The following is a 17075-nucleotide window of genomic DNA, read 5'->3' as shown; positions in this document are numbered from 1 at the left end:
AAATGTTGACAGGGCCCATGGTGCTGATGTCACCCAATGTGGATGGGCCCCAGGCAATCCTGACATCAACAAAAGTTGAGAGGGCCCCGAGCACTGATGTCATCAGTCATGGAGAGGCTCAACACAATCTTGACATCAAAAGTCGATAGAGCCCAGGGCACTGACATCATCTAACATGGACGGAGACAAGGCAATATTGACATTACCCAATCTCAACAGGCTCCAAGGGGCTGACGTCATCCAACGTGGATGGCTTCAAAGTGACCTTGACATCATCAAAAGTTGACAAGGCCTGTGGCGCTGAGGTCACCCAACACAGACGGGCCCAAGGCAATCTTAACATCATCACAAGTCAAGAGGGCCCACAGCAGTGATGTCACCAGTTGTGGACATCATCTAACATGGACGGAGACAAGGCAACCTCGATGTCACCCAATGTCGACAGGGCCCCAGGGGCTGACGTCATCCAGCGTGGATGGGTTCAACCTAACCCTGACATCATCAAAAGTTGACAGGACTCATGGCGCTGAGGTCATCAAAGGCGGATGCCACCAAAGCCCGGCAAAGGCCTTGAAGCCCAGCAGGCCGCCCGGTCCAAGAAAGAAGACGGGAAGGACGGGGGGGAAGACGCAGAGGAGGAGGAGGAAGAGAGCTACGGCCTTGGAAAGTGGAGTCCACCTGAGCCGGGCCCTCAGACGGTGACCTCATTCTTGCTCCCGGTGCGGAGGTGCTGGCTGGGGTGGTGCCCGGGGATGAACTGCAGCTGCTCGATGGTGCTTTGGCGGCGGGAGCCGAAGCCCTGGCGCCGGTTGGCCGTGTGGTTGCTGCCCACCTCCCAGGCAGCTTGGGCCGAGTTGGCGGAGGACGGGTGGGAGTTCATCTTGTGGCCCTGGTGGCGTTCGAGCAGCGGGGGTACCAGCGGCACAGATGTTGGTCTGGGACAGGGCCTTCTGGTGGCCCAGCCGCAGCTCCTGGAAGGGTCCCGTGCCCTGGTGCAGACGCTCAGGCGACAGCAGAGGCCTCCTGGGAGTGCAGGACCTCGCGGGAGAGCAGCCGCTCGTGGGAGACAACGCGCTCCCGGGGGCCGGTGCAGTCGTAGGGGGAGGGGCGGTAGCCGTCCGAGAGGATGTGCTCCTGGGACATCACCCGCCGCGGGTGCTGGGCCGCCTCCCCGTAGCGCTCGTAGTTCATCTTCATGGCGTGCAGGGGCAGCGTGCCCCGCGTCAGCTCGGCCAGGTGCCGTCGCTTCAGGTACAGCTCATCCATGTCCTTCTCCGCTGGGGGGCGGGGCAAAGGCAGCAGGGGAGCGGTGGGGGGATGGGAGGGGCAAAGGCAGCAGGGGAAGGGGGGGATGGGAGGGGCAAAGGCAGGAGGGGCGGGTCAGGGGGATGGAAGATAAGGACAATGTGACCAACTCTCCTTTGCACGTTCACAGGCTCCATGGCCGGACGGGGCCACTGTGAATGAATTCATTTCCCCCGCAGGCTGCCGGTCAGTCCTGGGAACCGATGGCCCCCCCCAAAGGGGAAAGGCCCTGGGCCCCATTCCCTACCCCCCTGAGCCAGCCTGTCCCTGCCCTGGGGCCACATGGTAGCTGGCGCCCCCTAGAGGGAAAAGGCCTTGGGCCCCATTCTTCCCCAGGCCAGCTCTGGCCCCCGGGGCAAGTCCCCAGGGCTTGGTGGAAGTGGTGGGGTCGGGCTGTGAGCACCCCCCAGTGGCAGGGCCCCTGGCTCACCCAGCCTCTTGAGCGAGGAGTAGCGGCTGAGCTCCGACTTGATGGCCGACTCGTAGGACGGGGGCAGGTGCGAGAGGTTGTGGAAGGAGCGGGAGCAGGTGAGCGAGTTGTACTTCAGGCCCGACGTTGGGGTGTGATGCACTCGCCAGTCTGGGGTGGGCAGAAAGAGACGGGGGAGAAGGGGGAGGGGAAGAGGGAGTGTGGGGAGAGGGGTCAGGAGGAGGGGGCCAGGGAGAGGGGGGTTGGAGGAGGGGTGAAGGTAGAGATTAACGCTCGGAGCCATTTTATCTCCCTCCCCCCTACCCCCCGTTTCCTGGCTGGAGGATTCGGATTCCCTGGGGCAGTTCGGGTGAGAAAACGGGGCCCCCCCCCCCCCGGCCCTGGGGCCCAGAGCTGGGCCGGCCCCCCCCCCGCGCCACCTACCCAGCGTGGCGGCGTGGTGCTTCGGGCTGCTCACGCTGAGGTGCACGTAGTTGTGGTGCAGGTTGTCTGCAAGGCAAAGCCGGGTTAGTCGTCTGGGGGCAAAAAAACCCCAAACCCCACCAGCAAAACCCAGCCCCTTAAAGAATGTGCGAGGTCAGACACCTCTGGGTCCCCCCAGGGCCAGATTAACCTTTTGTGGGCCCGGCACCAAACGTATTTGTGGGCCCCCGGGGGGGCAGTGGAGCGTGGCGCGGGGACGTCAGCCCCCCGAGCGAGGGGCTGGCCCCCCTCCGCCCAGCCCAGTGCAGGGCACTATTTACAAACCGGCTGCCCGGCCATGTGCTGCCGGCCTGCCCCTTCCCCTCGGGGGGGGCGGGCCCATGTCACGCCACACAGCCCCTCCCCGCCCTGCCCAGCACCCCCCCAGCTCCCTATGGCCAGAGCCCCCCCCGACCCACTATGCCCAGTACCGCCCCCAGACCCACCCACAAATGCACAGCACCCTGCACAACACCCCCCCTGCCCACTGCCCCACCACAACTGCCCAGCACCCCCCACAGAGCCCCCACTCCCATGTGCCCCAACACACACATCTACCCCACCCCCGCGCAGCCCAGCACCCCCCAGATCCCGTCCCCCACGCCCTGGCTCCCGGCCGCAGTTACCGGCCCTGCTGGGAGGCGACTGTCTGCTGGGCTGAGCCGGCAGCGCAGCCAGGGCTGGTCCCGGGGCCGGGAATCGCTCCGGCCCCTCGGGAGTGGCGCGATCAGCCAGGCCAGGGCCTGCCCCGGCCAGGCTCCCTCAGGACCCACTTGCCTGGAGGGGCCCAGCCAAGCTCCCCACACTGCACCCCCATCAACTGGCTGAGACTGGCAGGGCTCCTGCCCCAGTCCCGGGTGGCTCAGCGCCGGGGGGGGGACAGGGGGGCCCCCCAGGTGGTGGGGAGGAAGCAGAGACTGCCTGGGGCCGGGGGTGCACTGGGGTCCGGCCGGGGGGCAGAGGGGATCTGGCGGCTGGGGCCAGGGGGCTGGCGGGGTCCCGGGGTGCAGAGTAAGCGGAGCAGGCCAGGGCCCCTTCTGAGCCTGGGCCCGGCTCCAGGGCACCACTGGCGCCATTGTGAACCCGGTCCCGGGCCCCCTGGTGCTATTTTCCTTCTGGGGACAACAAAAAACAACAAAAAAAACCCAGCCCCTTAAAGGTAAGGTGCAAGGTCAGAGATTTCTGGGTCCATCTGGTGCTATTTCTGTCTGGGGACAAAAAAAACGTGGCCCCTTAAAGGTAAGGTGCAAGGTCAGACACTTCTGGGTCCGCCTGATGGTATTTTCTGTCTGGGGGACACAAAACTAAACAAAAAACCCCTCCAGCCCATTAAAGGTAAGGTTCAAGGTAAGACAGTTCTGGGTCCGCCTCATGATATTTTCTCTCTGGGGACAAAAAAAGTGGCCCCTTAAAGGTAATGTGCAAGGTCAGACACTTCTGGGTCCGCCTGATGGTATTTTCGGTCTGGGGACAAAAAAAAAACCAACCCCAGCCCGTTAAAGGTAAGGTGCAAGGTCAGACACTTCTGGCCCAGGTCCGCTTGATGGTCTTTTCTGTCTGGTGATAAAAAAAACCTCAGCCCCTTAAAGGTAAGGTGCAAGGTCAGACTGCCGGGTCTGACTGATGTTATTTTCTGTCTGGGGACAAACATCCACGCCCCTTGAAGGTAATGTATGAGCTCAGACACCTCTGGGTCCGCCTGATGTATTTTTTGTCTGGGGACAAAAAAACCCCAAACCCTTAAAGGTAATGTGTGAGGGCAGATACCTCTGGGGTGAGCGGGAATATGGGGGTGCAGGGGAGGGATGGAGGGATCGGGGTAGGGGTGCAAGGGAATAATGGAGGGACGATTGGGGCAATGTGGGGTGCAGGGGAGGGATGGATGGAGAAATTAGTGAATATGGGTGTGCAGGGGTGGGGATGGAGGGATGTGGGTGGGGGTGCAGGGGAGGGATGGAGGGAGGGATTTGGGATGTGGGGGTGCAGGGGAGGGATGGATGGAGAGATTAGTGAATATGGGTGTGCAGGGGTGGGGATGGAGGGATGTAGGTGGGGGTGCAGGGGAGGGATGGACAGAGGGATCAGGGGGATGTGGGGGTGCAGGGGAGGGATGGATGGAGAGATTAGTGAATATGGGTGTGCAGAGGTGGGGATGGAGGGATGTGGGTGGGGGTGCAGGGGAGGGATGGAGGGATCAGGGATGTGGGGGTGCAGGGGAGGATGGATGGAGGGATTGGGGATGTGGGGGTGCAGGGAAGGGATGGACAGAGGGATTGGGGGGATGTGTGGGTGCAGGGGGATGGATGGATGGAGGGATCGGGGATGTGGGGGTGCAGGGGACGAATGGATGGAGGGATCGGGGGATGTGGGGGTGCAAGGGAGGGATGGTTGGAGGGATTGGGGGGATGTGGGTTGCAGGGGAGGGAGGGAGGGATGGATACTCTCTGGAGCAGTGTAATGAAGAAACCTGCCATTCTCCAAACAGCCACTGGGTGTCTCCCTGGGCCCGCCTAAAGCTGCCCAAGTACCAGGGTGCACCCCAGCAGATGCCTGGATTCTCTCCCCAGCTCTGGGAGGTGAGTGGGGTCTAGTGATTAGAGCAAGGGGGGCTGGGAGCCAGGACTCCTGGGTTCTCTCCTGGCTCGGGGAGGGGAGTGTAGAATGGTAGGGAAGGCTCAGGGCCGGCATTACAGGCAGGGGGCCACAAATGGGAAATTTGCCCCCCAAAGAATATTCAATGGGCCCCAATTCCTAGGTGCGGGTGATGGGGTCGAGTGCCCTCCAGTGCCCCCAGAACACCCACGTGGTCCCCCACTAATGAGACCCTGGAGCCTACCCTGGAAAATGAATCCACCCCGCATGAACAGGGATCAGTTCTCATCCCCGGGCCTGCGCCACGCACGGAGCTGCAGCCTCTGAAGTCCCAGCTGCAGGGACCCAGCCCAGGTTCTGTAGTAGCTCCCTGCCTCAGTTTCCCCCTCTGCACAATGGAGACGACAGCCCTGCCTCCCTGGGTGTGTCAGGAGAAGAGCGGGAGGAGCCCAGACGCTATGGTGACGGGCGCTAGAGAAGTAGCTCAGTTCATGACGACCAGGGGTGTCTCCGTCCCCCTCCCGATGGACGGAAATACCCAGCCCCCGTAAAGGCACCGACCATGCCAAGCAGAACGAGGGCCACATCGCTCCCAAATGCAGCCACTTCTGGGGTGCAGCCACTGTGTCATGGCAGCACAAAGTGCCTGCTTGGGCCTGCGAGCGAAGTGGGATCCTGCACCCCACAGGAGGCGATGTGGGGCAGCAGGATAGAGTTAAACTGACAGCCCACACTGACCCCCGCTAGCTAATGTCCTGCTGGCCATGACCCCCAGCTGCTGGGACCCCTCCCTAATCCAACCCCCCCCCGACTGCACTCCCCTCTCTCCCCAAGGGGATGGGACCCTTTCCCAATCCGCCCCCCTGACTGCGCTCCCCCAGCAGCTGGGACCCCTCCCCAATCCACCCCCCCGGCCTACACTTCCCTTGCACACCCCCCAGCTGCTGAGACCCCTCCCCAATCCACCCCCCAGCCCGCACTCCCCTGCTGCCCCCCAGCTGCTAGGACCCCTCCCCAATCCACCCCCCAGCCTGCACTGCCCTGCTGCCACCCCGGCTGTTGGGACCCCTCCCCAATCCGCCCCTCCGGCCTGCACTCCTCTGCCGCCCCCCACAGCTTCTGGGACCCCTCCCCAATCCACCCCCCCAGCCCACACTCCCTTCACCACCCCAGCTGCTGGGACCCCACCCCAATCCACCCTCTGTCCTGCACGCCCCTCGCCACCCCAGCTGCTGGGACCCCTCCCCAGTCCACCCTCAGTCCTGCACTCCACTGCTGCCCCCCCAGCTGCTGGGACCCCTCTCCAATTTCTCTGCTTCCCCCCACCCCCTGCTTTAGATCCCCTCCCCCAAGACCCCGTAATCCCCCTTTAACAGAACATGCCTCAAGGAGGTTTTCGGATCCCCTGGGGGGGGAATGACTCAGCCACCGCACCCCCCCCAGCCCTGCCATGAATGCTCAGCCACAGACACCCCACGACAGCTAGCACCGGTTGCCATAGCAAACCGCGATCTCCCATCAGACCCTGCGCCGTAATGCCTGGGCCCAGAAATCACCAGCTCCAAAGTACCATTGCCCAAAGATTTGCTGGGGGGTGAGGGTGGGGGGCAGGGAATGGGGCCCGGGGCCTTTCCCGTCCAGGGGACGCCAATCCCAAACAAGCCAGGCGCAGGCCTGTTTAACAGCCCCGGGTGTGACATGAGTTTGTTAAGTCTCAGCAAGCTGCCCCCCGGGGGGCCCTGGCGGAGGGAAGAGGGCGGGCTGACCAATCCATGGACAATGCGCCCCCCTTTCCCCACAGGGGGGCTCCATCGGGAAAGGGGGCCCCTTGGTGATGGGGGAAGGTTGAGTGTCGGGGAGGGGCTGAACTGACTCTGGAGCTGACTAATCCACCCCTCCCTTGTCATCCCCAGATCTAACCCCCTAATGCCGGCCCTACGATACCAGGCCCCATGGCCTCCCCTGCCAGTAAGCCCCTGACCCCCACCCCTGATCCATCTGCCCTGATACCCAGCTTCCCAGTGGGGCGCTCAGACAAACACCCCCCTGCCCCCCTGCCCAGCTGGGAGATGATCGTGGGGCACAGGCTGGTGGGGTGACGATGACAGCCATGCAGCCAAGCATATCCGCCCCCCCCCCCCAGCTCCTGGTTTCACCCCTTGGCATGGCCAGTGTTCCCCGTGGGAGGCAGGAGGGCAGGGGATGCACTCCGTGGGTTAACAGCCTGTGGGGCGTGGGATGCGCCAGGGTAAGTGAGTGCTAGCCGCCCCCCCCCCCCGCCCAGGATGTCCTACCCCCTGGCACAGACCCCCCCCGACCCAACTCAGCTCAGTGTCCTTGGGGGAGAAACTGCTGGTTGTGGAGCAGCCGGGGCGCAAGAGAGGGGTGGGCAGCGATATGGGGGATACCCCAGACACACACCCAGTGCACGCCCCTAATGCGGGCACACACACAGTACATCCGGCCATGGGGAGACAGCGCCCAGCCCCCTCCCTGCAGCCCAGCCCCCCCTGCTGAGCCCCCTACCCTGCTCCCCGCAGCACAGCGGCCCCCGCTGAGCCCCCGCCCCACCCCCTGCAGCCCCTGCCCCCCACCAACAAAGCCCCCCGCCCCGCTCCCTGCAGCCCAGTGCCCCCCACCGAGCCCCCTGCCACGCTTCCTGCAGCCCAGTGCCCCCCACCAAGCCCCCCGCCCCCTGCAGCCCAGCGCCCCCTGCCGAGCCCCTGCCCCGCTCCCCGCAGCCCAGCGCCCCCCACCAAGCCCCCCGCCCCGCTCCCTGCAGCCCAGCGCCCCCCGCCGAGCCCCTGCCCCGCTCCCCACAGCCCAGCGCCCCCCCACCAAGCCCTCCGCCCCGCTCCCCGCAGCCCAGTGCCCCCCGCCGAGCCCCTGCCCCGTTCCCACAGCCCAGCGCCCCCCCCACCAAGCCCCCCGCCCCGCTCCCCACAGCCCAGTGCCCCCCACCAAGCCCCCCGCCCCGCTCCCTGCAGCCCAGTGCCCCCCACCGAGCCCCCTGCCACGCTTCCTGCAGCCCAGTGCCCCCCCCACCAAGCCCCCGCCCCCTGCAGCCCAGTGGCCCCCGCCGAGCCCCTGCCCCGCTCCCCGCAGCCCAGCGCCCCCTGCCGAGCCCCTGCCCCGCTCCCCGCAGCCCAGCGCCCCCCACACCAAGCCCCCCGCCCCACTCCCCGCAGCCCAGTGCCCCCTGCCGAGCCCCTGCCCCGCTCCCCGCAGCCCAGCGCCCCCCGCCGAGCCCCCGCCCCGCTCCCCGCAGCCCAGCGCCCCCTGCCGAGCCCCCGCCCCGCTCCCCGCAGCCCAGCGCCCCCCGCTGAGCCCCCGCCCCACTCCCCGCAGCCCAGCGCCCCCCGCCGAGCCCCTGCCCCGCTCCCCGCAGCCCAGCGCCCCCCGCCGAGCCCCCGCCCCGCTCCCCGCAGCCCAGCGCCCCCCCACCAAGCCCCCCGCCCCACTCCCCGCAGCCCAGTGCCCCCCACCAACAAAGCCCCCCGCCCCGCTCCCCGCAGCCCAGCGCCCCCTGCCGAACCCCTGCCCCGCTCCCCGCAGCCCAGTGCCCCCCGCCGAGCCCCCGCCCCACTCCCCGCGGCGCAGGGCCCCTAGTGCCGCTGTACCGACCGTGGTTGCTCTGGCAGGGCTTGATGGGGTTGTAGAGGTTCTTCGGGGGCCGGGCCGGGCCGTTGTCCTGGGACGCTGAGGTGAGGGCGGTGCTGTTGCTGCGCTCGGCGCGCGAGCTGGTCCCAGCCTGGTGCCGGAGAATGTCGACAAGAGCCCTGGGCGGAGGGGGGGGGGGCAGCGCCCGTCAGACACCCACAGGTAACCCCCCCCGCCGGGGCACAGTCCCCCGCCCCAGCCCCTGGGGCTGCCCTGGCCTGCGCCGCTGGCCTCACCACTAGGGGGCTCTGGGCCCAGACAGACCCTGGGGCTGCCCCACCCGGCCTCGCCACTAGGTGCTCCCCCACTGTCCTGCCGGCCCCCCTTCCCACTGCCATGCCCCACACCCAGCCCCACTCCCGTGCCCCCTCCCTTCTCGTCTCCCCATGGCCCCCAACTCCCCACACCTCTCCCCCCAGCTGCACCCCTCCCTCTGGCCTCCACCTCTCCCCTTGACCCCCGATCCCTTCCCCTCTCCTCCTCTCTCCCAGCCAGGGCCCCCTCCCCCTGGCTCCCAACTCCCCCCTGCTTCCGCCCTCCTCCCACCCCAAACTCCCCCTGCCTCTCCACTCCCCCCTTCCCCATGAACCCCAGACACTCCCCTCCCCCCTTTCCCCATGGCCCCCAACACTCCCTTCCCCCAGCCTCCAATTCCCCCTGCCTCTCCCCTCCCCTCCCGCGTGAACCCCTGATACTCACATCCCCCCATGACCTCTGATACTCCCCTCCCCACCACCACCATGGCCGCCTGACACTCCCCTCCCCGACCCACTCCCTTCTCCCAGTCATGGCCCCCTCCCCCGGGCCCCAATTCCCCTGCCTCTCCTCTCCCCTTCCTCATTGCCCCCAAACTCCCCTCCTCTCCCCTCCCCCCCACCACCATGGCCGCCTGACACTCCCCTCCCCGATCCTCTCCCTTCTCCCAGTCATGGCCCCCTCCCCCGGGCCCCAATTCCCCTGCCTCTCCTCTCCCCTTCCTCATTGCCCCCAAACTCCCCTCCTCTCCCCTCCCCCCTTTCCCCATGGCCGCCTGACACTCCCCTCCCCCGATCCCTTCCCTTCTCCCAGTCATGGCCCCCTCCCCCGGGCCCCAATTCCCCCTGCCTCTCCCCTCCCCTCCCCCATGAACTCAGACACTCTCCTCCCCTCCCCCATGAACCCCTGATACTCCCATCCCCGCATGACCTCTGATACTCCCCTCCCCCCTTTCCCCATGGCCGCCTGACACTCCCCTCCCCGACCCCCTCCCTTCTCCCAGTCATGGCTCCTTCACCTGGGCCCCAACTCCCCCTGTCTCTTCCCTCCCCTCTCCCCTTCCTCATTGCCCCCCAACTCCCCTCCTTTCCCGTCCCCCCTTTCCCCATGGCTGCCTGACACTCCCCTCCCCGATCCCTCCCTTGTCCCAGTCATAGCCCCCTCCCCCAGGCCCCAATTCCCCCTGCTTCTCCCCTCCCCATGAACCCAGAAACTCTCCTCCCCTCCCCCCATGAACCCAATACTCCCATCCCCGCATGACCTCTGATACTCCCCTCCCCCCCTTCCCCATGGCCGCCTGACACTCCCCTCCCCAACCCCCTCCCTTCTTCCAATCATGGCTCCTTCCCCTGGGCCCCAACTCCCCCTCCTCTCCCCTCCCCCTTTCCCCATGGCCCCTGACTCTCCCCTCCCCTCTCCCTCTTCCTCATGGTGCCCCAAGTCCCCCTGCCTCTCCCCTCCCCTCCCCCCTTTCCCCGTGGCCCCCGACTCCCCTCTCCCCCTTCCTCATGGCCCCACAACTCCCCCTCCTCTCCCCTCCCCCTTTCCCCGTGGCCCCTGACTCTCCCCTCCCCTCTCCCCCTTCCTCATGGCCCCCCAACTCCCCCTCCTCCCCCCTCCCCTCCCTCCTTTCCCCGTGGCCCCCGACTCTCCCCCCTCACCTGGGCATGTTGATCTCCCGCCCCTGGGGCCGGCGGGAAGCCTTGCCAAAGGCCACCTTGATGCCCAGGCCCACGGCCAGGGTGAAGCTGATGACACCGCAGACCACGTAGACGGTGCTGTTGCTCTGCTGGCGGGCGGCCTCGGAGCCCCCCGGCCCCCGGCCCCCGGGCCCGGCCGTGCTGCTGGCCTGGGTGTGGGCCCAGAAGGGGGTCTCCACGTTGGTGCAGCGGCCCTGCTCCAGCCGCATGGCCCGGTGCTCGCAGCAGAAGCGGTAGTGGCACGTGCCGCAGCAGAAGCGGTAGCCGCCCGTGGTGCAGTTGAAGGCAGCATCGTACTGGCCCATGACGTCGTAGTAGCCCTGGCACGTCTCGGCCGCCCGGCCCCCCCAGGCCCCCGCCCCTGTGCCATTGCCCCCCGCCAGCCGCTTGAGGTGAGCCAGCAGGCTGGGCAGCGCCCGGCTGTGGTTGGCTGGGCGAGGGGCCTGGAGGACTGCCAGGGCCGGCCGGCAGCTCAGGGCCTCCAGGGCGGCGCAGAGGACAGTCAGCAGGTGGTACATGGTGTGCGGGGGGACGACCCTAGGAGACGGGGAGCAAATGGGGGGGGCAGGGAGAAGCCCTGGGTTGGGGGAGGTGAGGAGGGCACAGAGGGGCCCCAGAAGATGCAAGTAAATGGGCAGCTGGGGTGTATGTGAGGGCACAGGGACGGGGAGATGGGAGATGCACCAGGAGATGGCACCAGGTGGGGGGTACGGTGGGTCCCGTGAGACAACCCTGGGTAGGGGGAATGGAGGGGCTCAGCAGATGGCACTGGGTGGCGGTGGGGGGGGGGCGCAGAAGGGTGCCTTGACACGGCGCAGAGTTGCCGGGGGAGGTCAGGGCGTCTGGTCCCCGTTAGCGGGTTCCTTCTTGTGGTTATAAAAAATGGATCAATCCGTATAAAAGAATCCGAGAGAGAAATCTGCAGAGAAAGAGAGAGAGAGAGATGGGGGAGTCGGCAGCTATCGCACCATGACCCCAACGAGCATAACGTCATCCCCACTCCTGGGACAGGCTCTTTTCCCCAGAGCCCCGGCTTCCGGAGTCGTGAGCTGTGGCAGATCTCTGTCCCCCAGAGCCCAGCGGGGGCAGATCGGGGGGATGGCCAGAGCGCTGCCCAGACACAGAGTCACCGAGAACAGGGCCCCCTCGCGCCGGGTGCTGCCCAGACACAGAGTCACCAAGATTGGGGTCCCGTCGCGCCGGGCGCAGCCCAGACACACAATCACCAAGATCGGGGCCCCATCATGCCGGGCGCTGCCCAGACACAGAGTCACCGAGATCGGGGCCCCGTTGCACCCCAGCACTGTGACACTCCTGCATCCCCTCTGCCATATTATAGCCCCTGGGAACCCCAGATCCGAGACACCCCCGTGTCCTGGTGTCTGATTCTTTAGTGGTTATTGATTATTATTGATTTCCAATGAATTACTAGTTTAAAGAGCTGAGCGATTGTAGGTGTCTAGTCCCAGCAACAGGCACAACAGAATCAAGGGGATTGAGGCTGGGATCCCCAAAGTGTGACATGTTGAGGGGAAAGCAAAACTTAAGGCAATTTTTAGTGCACCATTTGTAAAGCCACAGACGCTCCAAGCCACATAAAAACAGAGCAGAGAGAAGGCGGGCGAGGCAATATCTGTTATTGGACCAACTTCTGTTGGAGAAAGAGACCAGCTGTCCATCTGTAGAGAGCTCGTCTCTGGGTCTGGGAAAGGCACTCTGCGTGTCCCAGCTAAATACAAGGTTGGGCAGATAGGTTAGCATCAGTGGTGAACGCACATTCAAAATGATCTCCACCAACAGGAGAAATGGTCTGAAGTCAACAGGATGGAATTCAATCAGGATAAATGCAAAGCGCCCCACTTAGGAAGGACCAATCAGTGGCACACATAAAGAATGGGAAAGGACGGCTTCGGAAGGAGTACTGCGGAAAGGATCTGGGGGTCAAAGTGGATCACAAGCTAGATATGAGTCAACACTAACGCTGTTGCAAAATAAGCAAACATCATTCTGGGATTTATGGCAGGAGTGTTGTAAGCAAGACACGAGAAGTAATTCTTCCGCTCTACTCTGCGCTGATTAGGCCTCAACAGGAGTATTGTGTCCTGTTCTGGGCGCCACATTTCAGGAAAGATTTGGAGAAAGTCCAGAGAAGAGCAACAAAAATGATTCAGGTCTAGAAAACGTGACCTGTGAGGGAAGATTGAAAAAAACAAACCAGGTTTGTTTAGTCTGGAGAAGAGAAGACTGAGAGAGGACGTGATAAGTTTTCAAGTTCATAAAGGGAAGTTACAAAGAGGAGGGAGAAAATTCTCGTTAACCCCTGAGGACAGGACCAGAAGCAGTGGGCTTACATTGCAGCAAGTTGGGGTTAGGTTGGACATTAGGAAAAACTTTCCTAACTGTCAGCGTGGTTAAGCAACGGGATAAATTGCCCAGGGAGGTTGTGGAATCTCCATCATCTCCACCCGCCTCAGAGATTTGCGGGACAATGGACGCCCCTCGGAGATCCACCCCAGATGCGTGGCCAAACACAGCCAGTTCATCCTCAGCCGTGACAGTTGTACATCCGACAACAAACGCTTGGTCCAGACCATGGGCACTCGCACAGCTCCCCCATAGGCCGACCCTCTTCATGGGCCGCCTCCCAAGAGAATTTCTGGGCAAATGCACCACAAACCCAATGATGCTCCTGAGCTACACCAATGATATTTTCCCCGTGGGCAGATGGCCCAACCTCCCCCGTCCATTTCCACCACAGCTTCAACAACCACCCCTGGAATCCTCCCACACTAGGATCAACTTTCTGGGCACCACGGTCCTCTTCCACCCTGGAACCCGACAGACAACTATATACAAGAGACCCATGGATCACCCTGGCTACCATCACAGATCCAGTCCCCACCCAAAACACACCAATGGGTCTGTTATCTACAGCCAGGCATTCCGATACTGCAGAATACACTCCGAGAAGGAAGTCCGGGATATTCACCTTAACACGCTGAAAACCGCCATCACCAAACAAAGACACTCCGCCAGAAAAGTCGATCGTATCATGGAACGGGTGAGACAAATACCCCAAGAGAACCTGCTTCAATACAGAAATAAAACCTCCTCTGACTGCACATGCCTATTTAAGAACATAAGCATGGCCAGACTGGGTCAGACCAAAGGTCCATCTAGCCTAGTATCCTGTCTTCCAACAGGTGGCAAATAGAGGCTAGGGACACCATCCCTGCCCATTCTGGCTAATAGCCATTGATGGACACATCCTCCATGAATTTATCTAGTTCTTTTTTGAACTCTGTTGTAGTCTTGGCCTTCATAACATCCTCCGGCAAAGAGTTCCACAGGTTGACTGTGCACTGGGTGAATAAATATTTCCTTTTGTTTGTTTTAAACCTGCTGCCTATTAAACTAACACCCCACAACTACAACCCATACTTGATGGGGACCCCATTCTGAGAAAGCTTTTCTGAACCTCCTCTCCTGGCCTTTCAACCACCCACCAACCTTTTCAAGCTCATCAGCAGAAGCAAGCTCCCCACAGACCAGGAACCACCAACTCAATGCAACACCAAACCCAGCCAGATCAACAGATACAAAACCAAAAAGAAAAGGAGTACTTATGGCACCTTAGAGACTAACCAATTTATTTGAGCATGAGCTTTCGTGAGCTACAGCTCACTTCATCGGATGCATACCATGGAAACTGCAGTAGACATTATATACACACAGAGACCATGAAACAGTACCCCCTCCCACCCCACTGTCCTGCTGGTAATAGCTTATCTAAAGTGATCATCAGGTTGGGCCATTTCCAGCACAAATCCAGGTTTTCTCACCCTCCGCCCCCCGCCCCCCCCCCCACAAACTCACTCTCCTGTTGGTAATAGCCCATCCAAAGTGACCACTCTCTTCACAATGTGTATGATAATCAAGGTGGGCCATTTCCTGCACAAATCCAGGTTCTCTCACCCCCTCACCCCCCTCCAAAAACCACACACACAAACTCAATCTCCTGCTGGTAATAGCTTATCCAAAGTGACCACTCTCCCTACAATGTGCATGATAATCAAGGTGGGCCATTTCCAGCATAAATCCAGGTTTTCTCACCCCCCCCCCCACCCCCATACACACACAAACTCACTCTCCTGCTGGTAATAGCTCATCCAAAATGACCACTCTCCCTACAATGTGCAAGGTAATCAAGGTGGGTCATTTCCAGCACAGATCCAGGCTTTCTCACCCCCCCCCCCGACCCGGGGACACACACACACACACACATAAACTCACTCTCCTGCTGGCAATAGCTCATCCAAACTGACCACTCTCCAAGTTTAAATCCAAGTTTAACCAGAACGTCTGAGGGGCAGGGGGGGGGTAGGAAAAAGCAAGGGGAAATAGGCTACCTTGCATAATGACTTAGCCACTCCCAGTCTCTATTTAAGCCTAAATTAATAGTATCCAATTTGCAAATGAATTCCAATTCAGCAGTTTCTCGCTGGAGTCTGGATTTGAAGATTTTTTGTTGTAAGATAGTGACCTTCATGTCGGTGATTGCGTGACCAGAGAGATTGAAGTGTTCTCCGACTGGTTTATGAATGTTATAATTCTTGACATCTGATTTGTGTCCATTTATTCTTTTATGTAGAGACTGTCCAGTTTGACCAATGTAAATGGCAGAGGGGCATTGCTGGCACATGATGGCATATATCACATTGGTGGATGTGCAGGTGAACGAGCCTCTGATAGTGTGGCTGATGTTATTAGGCCCTGTGATGGTGTCCCCTGAATAGATATGTGGGCACAGTTGGCAACGGGCTTTGTTGCAAGGATAGGTTCCTGGGCTAGTGGTTCTGTTGTGTGGTATGTGGTTGTTGGTGAGTATTTGCTTCAGGTTGCGGGGCTGTCTGTAGGCAAGGACTGGCCTGTCTCCCGAGAGATACAAAACCAGCAGCCATATCTCCACCACTACAATGATCAACAGCTTTCAAGAGCCAAGGGTCTTGCACACGCCAGTCACAAAACGTGGTGTCCCCCATCCAGTGGACCAAATGCCCCAGTCACAGCAATGTGGGTGAAGCCAGGCAATCCGATGCTTCACGCAAAATTTGCCTTGGCAAGGAATTGATACCGATGATCTTAAGTGAAGATGGCTAATAGACTAACCTGTCAAAGAAGGACACCCCAACATCACTAGGGTGAGTAAGTTAGAGATGGGCATTTGTATGAATATCCGCAGCACCCATCCGGCCCAGATCAACAAAGGGGAGATCCAGACCATCAGACTCGTCTGCCATGCCAGGGACGGAGTAGGATGCCCATCTGTTTCGCTACCACCAGCTCCCCAAGAAAGGGTGTGAGTCTATCTAAGGAATGGTACCAAATAGCAGCGTAATAGTCCATGACTGCAACATTTTACTGGACAGGGCTGTTGCAGCCACGTTGGTCCCAGGATATTTGAGAGACAAGGCAGGTCTGGCCATATAGTTCACCAGACCAACTTCTGACAGGGAGAGAGATGTGCTTTCATGCTGCCCAGAGCTCTTCTCCGGGTCCAGGAAAGGCCTAGCAAAGTTCGGAAGGGATGCTCCCCACGTCGCCTTGTGAACGCAGCGGCTGGGTTTCCGGGTAGGACTCAGAGTTGGGAGAAGGGTTCACCCTCAGGAGACATGTTTTTCTCCTAGAATAGCCCAACGTGGTATCGTTTCAGTGTTCCTGCAATTGGCCGGTATCATTTGGGACAGATGCCACCCCCCCCAAATGTTGTCAGGACCCCAAAACTCTGTGTCACCATTGGGCCCCTTATGCTAAGGCTCATAGGCCTCAAACTTGACCATAAAGACTCAAACCACGGGCCTGGGGAGTCCTTGAGTTACCGTTAAATGAAAAGCTAAGTTAGGTCTCTGAGCTACAGTCCCTAGGTACCCCCAGATCTGAGACACCCCTGCATCCCTCTGCTGTATCACAGCCCCTGAGTACCCCCAGATCTCAGACACCCCTGAATCCCCTCCGCTTCATCACAGGCCCTGGTTACACCCAGATCTGAGACACCCCTGCCTGCCCTCTACTGTATCACAGCCCCCAGGTACCCCCAGACCTGAGACACCCCTGCGTCCTCTCTGTTGTATCACATCCCCCACGTACCCCCAAACCTGAGACACCCCTGCCTCCCGTCTGCTTTATCAAGCCCCCGGGTGTCCCCAGATGTGAGACACCCCTGCCTCCCCTCTGCTGTATCACAGCACCCGAGTACACCCAGATTTGAGACAGCCCTGTGTCCCCTCTGCTGTATCAAACTCCCCAGGTATCCCCAGACGTGAGACACCCCTGTCTCCCTCTGCTGCATCACAGCTCCTGGAAACCCCCAGATGTGAGAACCCTGGTATTCCCTCTGCTATACCACAGCACCTGGGTACACTGAGATCTGAGACTCCCCTGCCTCCTTCTGCTATATCACTGCCCCCCAGAACTCCTAGACCTGAGACACCCCTGCATCCCCTCTGCTGTATCACAGCTCCCAGGTATCCCCAGAAGTGAGTGTGACGAAGTGGGGGGTTTTCTTGGTTTTTCCTTGATTTCCAATGGTTTGCATGCAGAGGGGGTGGGACTCAGTTTCCCTGGGTGTTACTGGTTTAACGGGGTGATGGGAGAGGGAGTTTGTTGTTACA

General features: G+C 61.4%; 1 protein-coding gene across 1 annotated transcript; it reads right to left on the bottom strand.

Annotated features, from left to right (window-relative positions):
• Positions 1 to 691: 691 nt before the first annotated feature.
• SHISA7 (shisa family member 7) lies at positions 692 to 10922 on the bottom strand. The gene is given in 7 exon segments (XM_077840439.1): positions 692 to 910; positions 912 to 1019; positions 1021 to 1277; positions 1736 to 1885; positions 2159 to 2224; positions 8414 to 8568; positions 10366 to 10922. Coding segments are annotated over 7 exon segments (1512 nt in total).
• Positions 10923 to 17075: the final 6153 nt, after the last annotated feature.

Source organism: Eretmochelys imbricata, chromosome 23 (assembly GCF_965152235.1).
Source record: "Eretmochelys imbricata isolate rEreImb1 chromosome 23, rEreImb1.hap1, whole genome shotgun sequence".
In the NCBI taxonomy this organism is placed as follows: Eukaryota; Metazoa; Chordata; order Testudines; family Cheloniidae; genus Eretmochelys; species Eretmochelys imbricata.
This window is presented reverse-complemented; position numbering and strand designations above follow the sequence as displayed.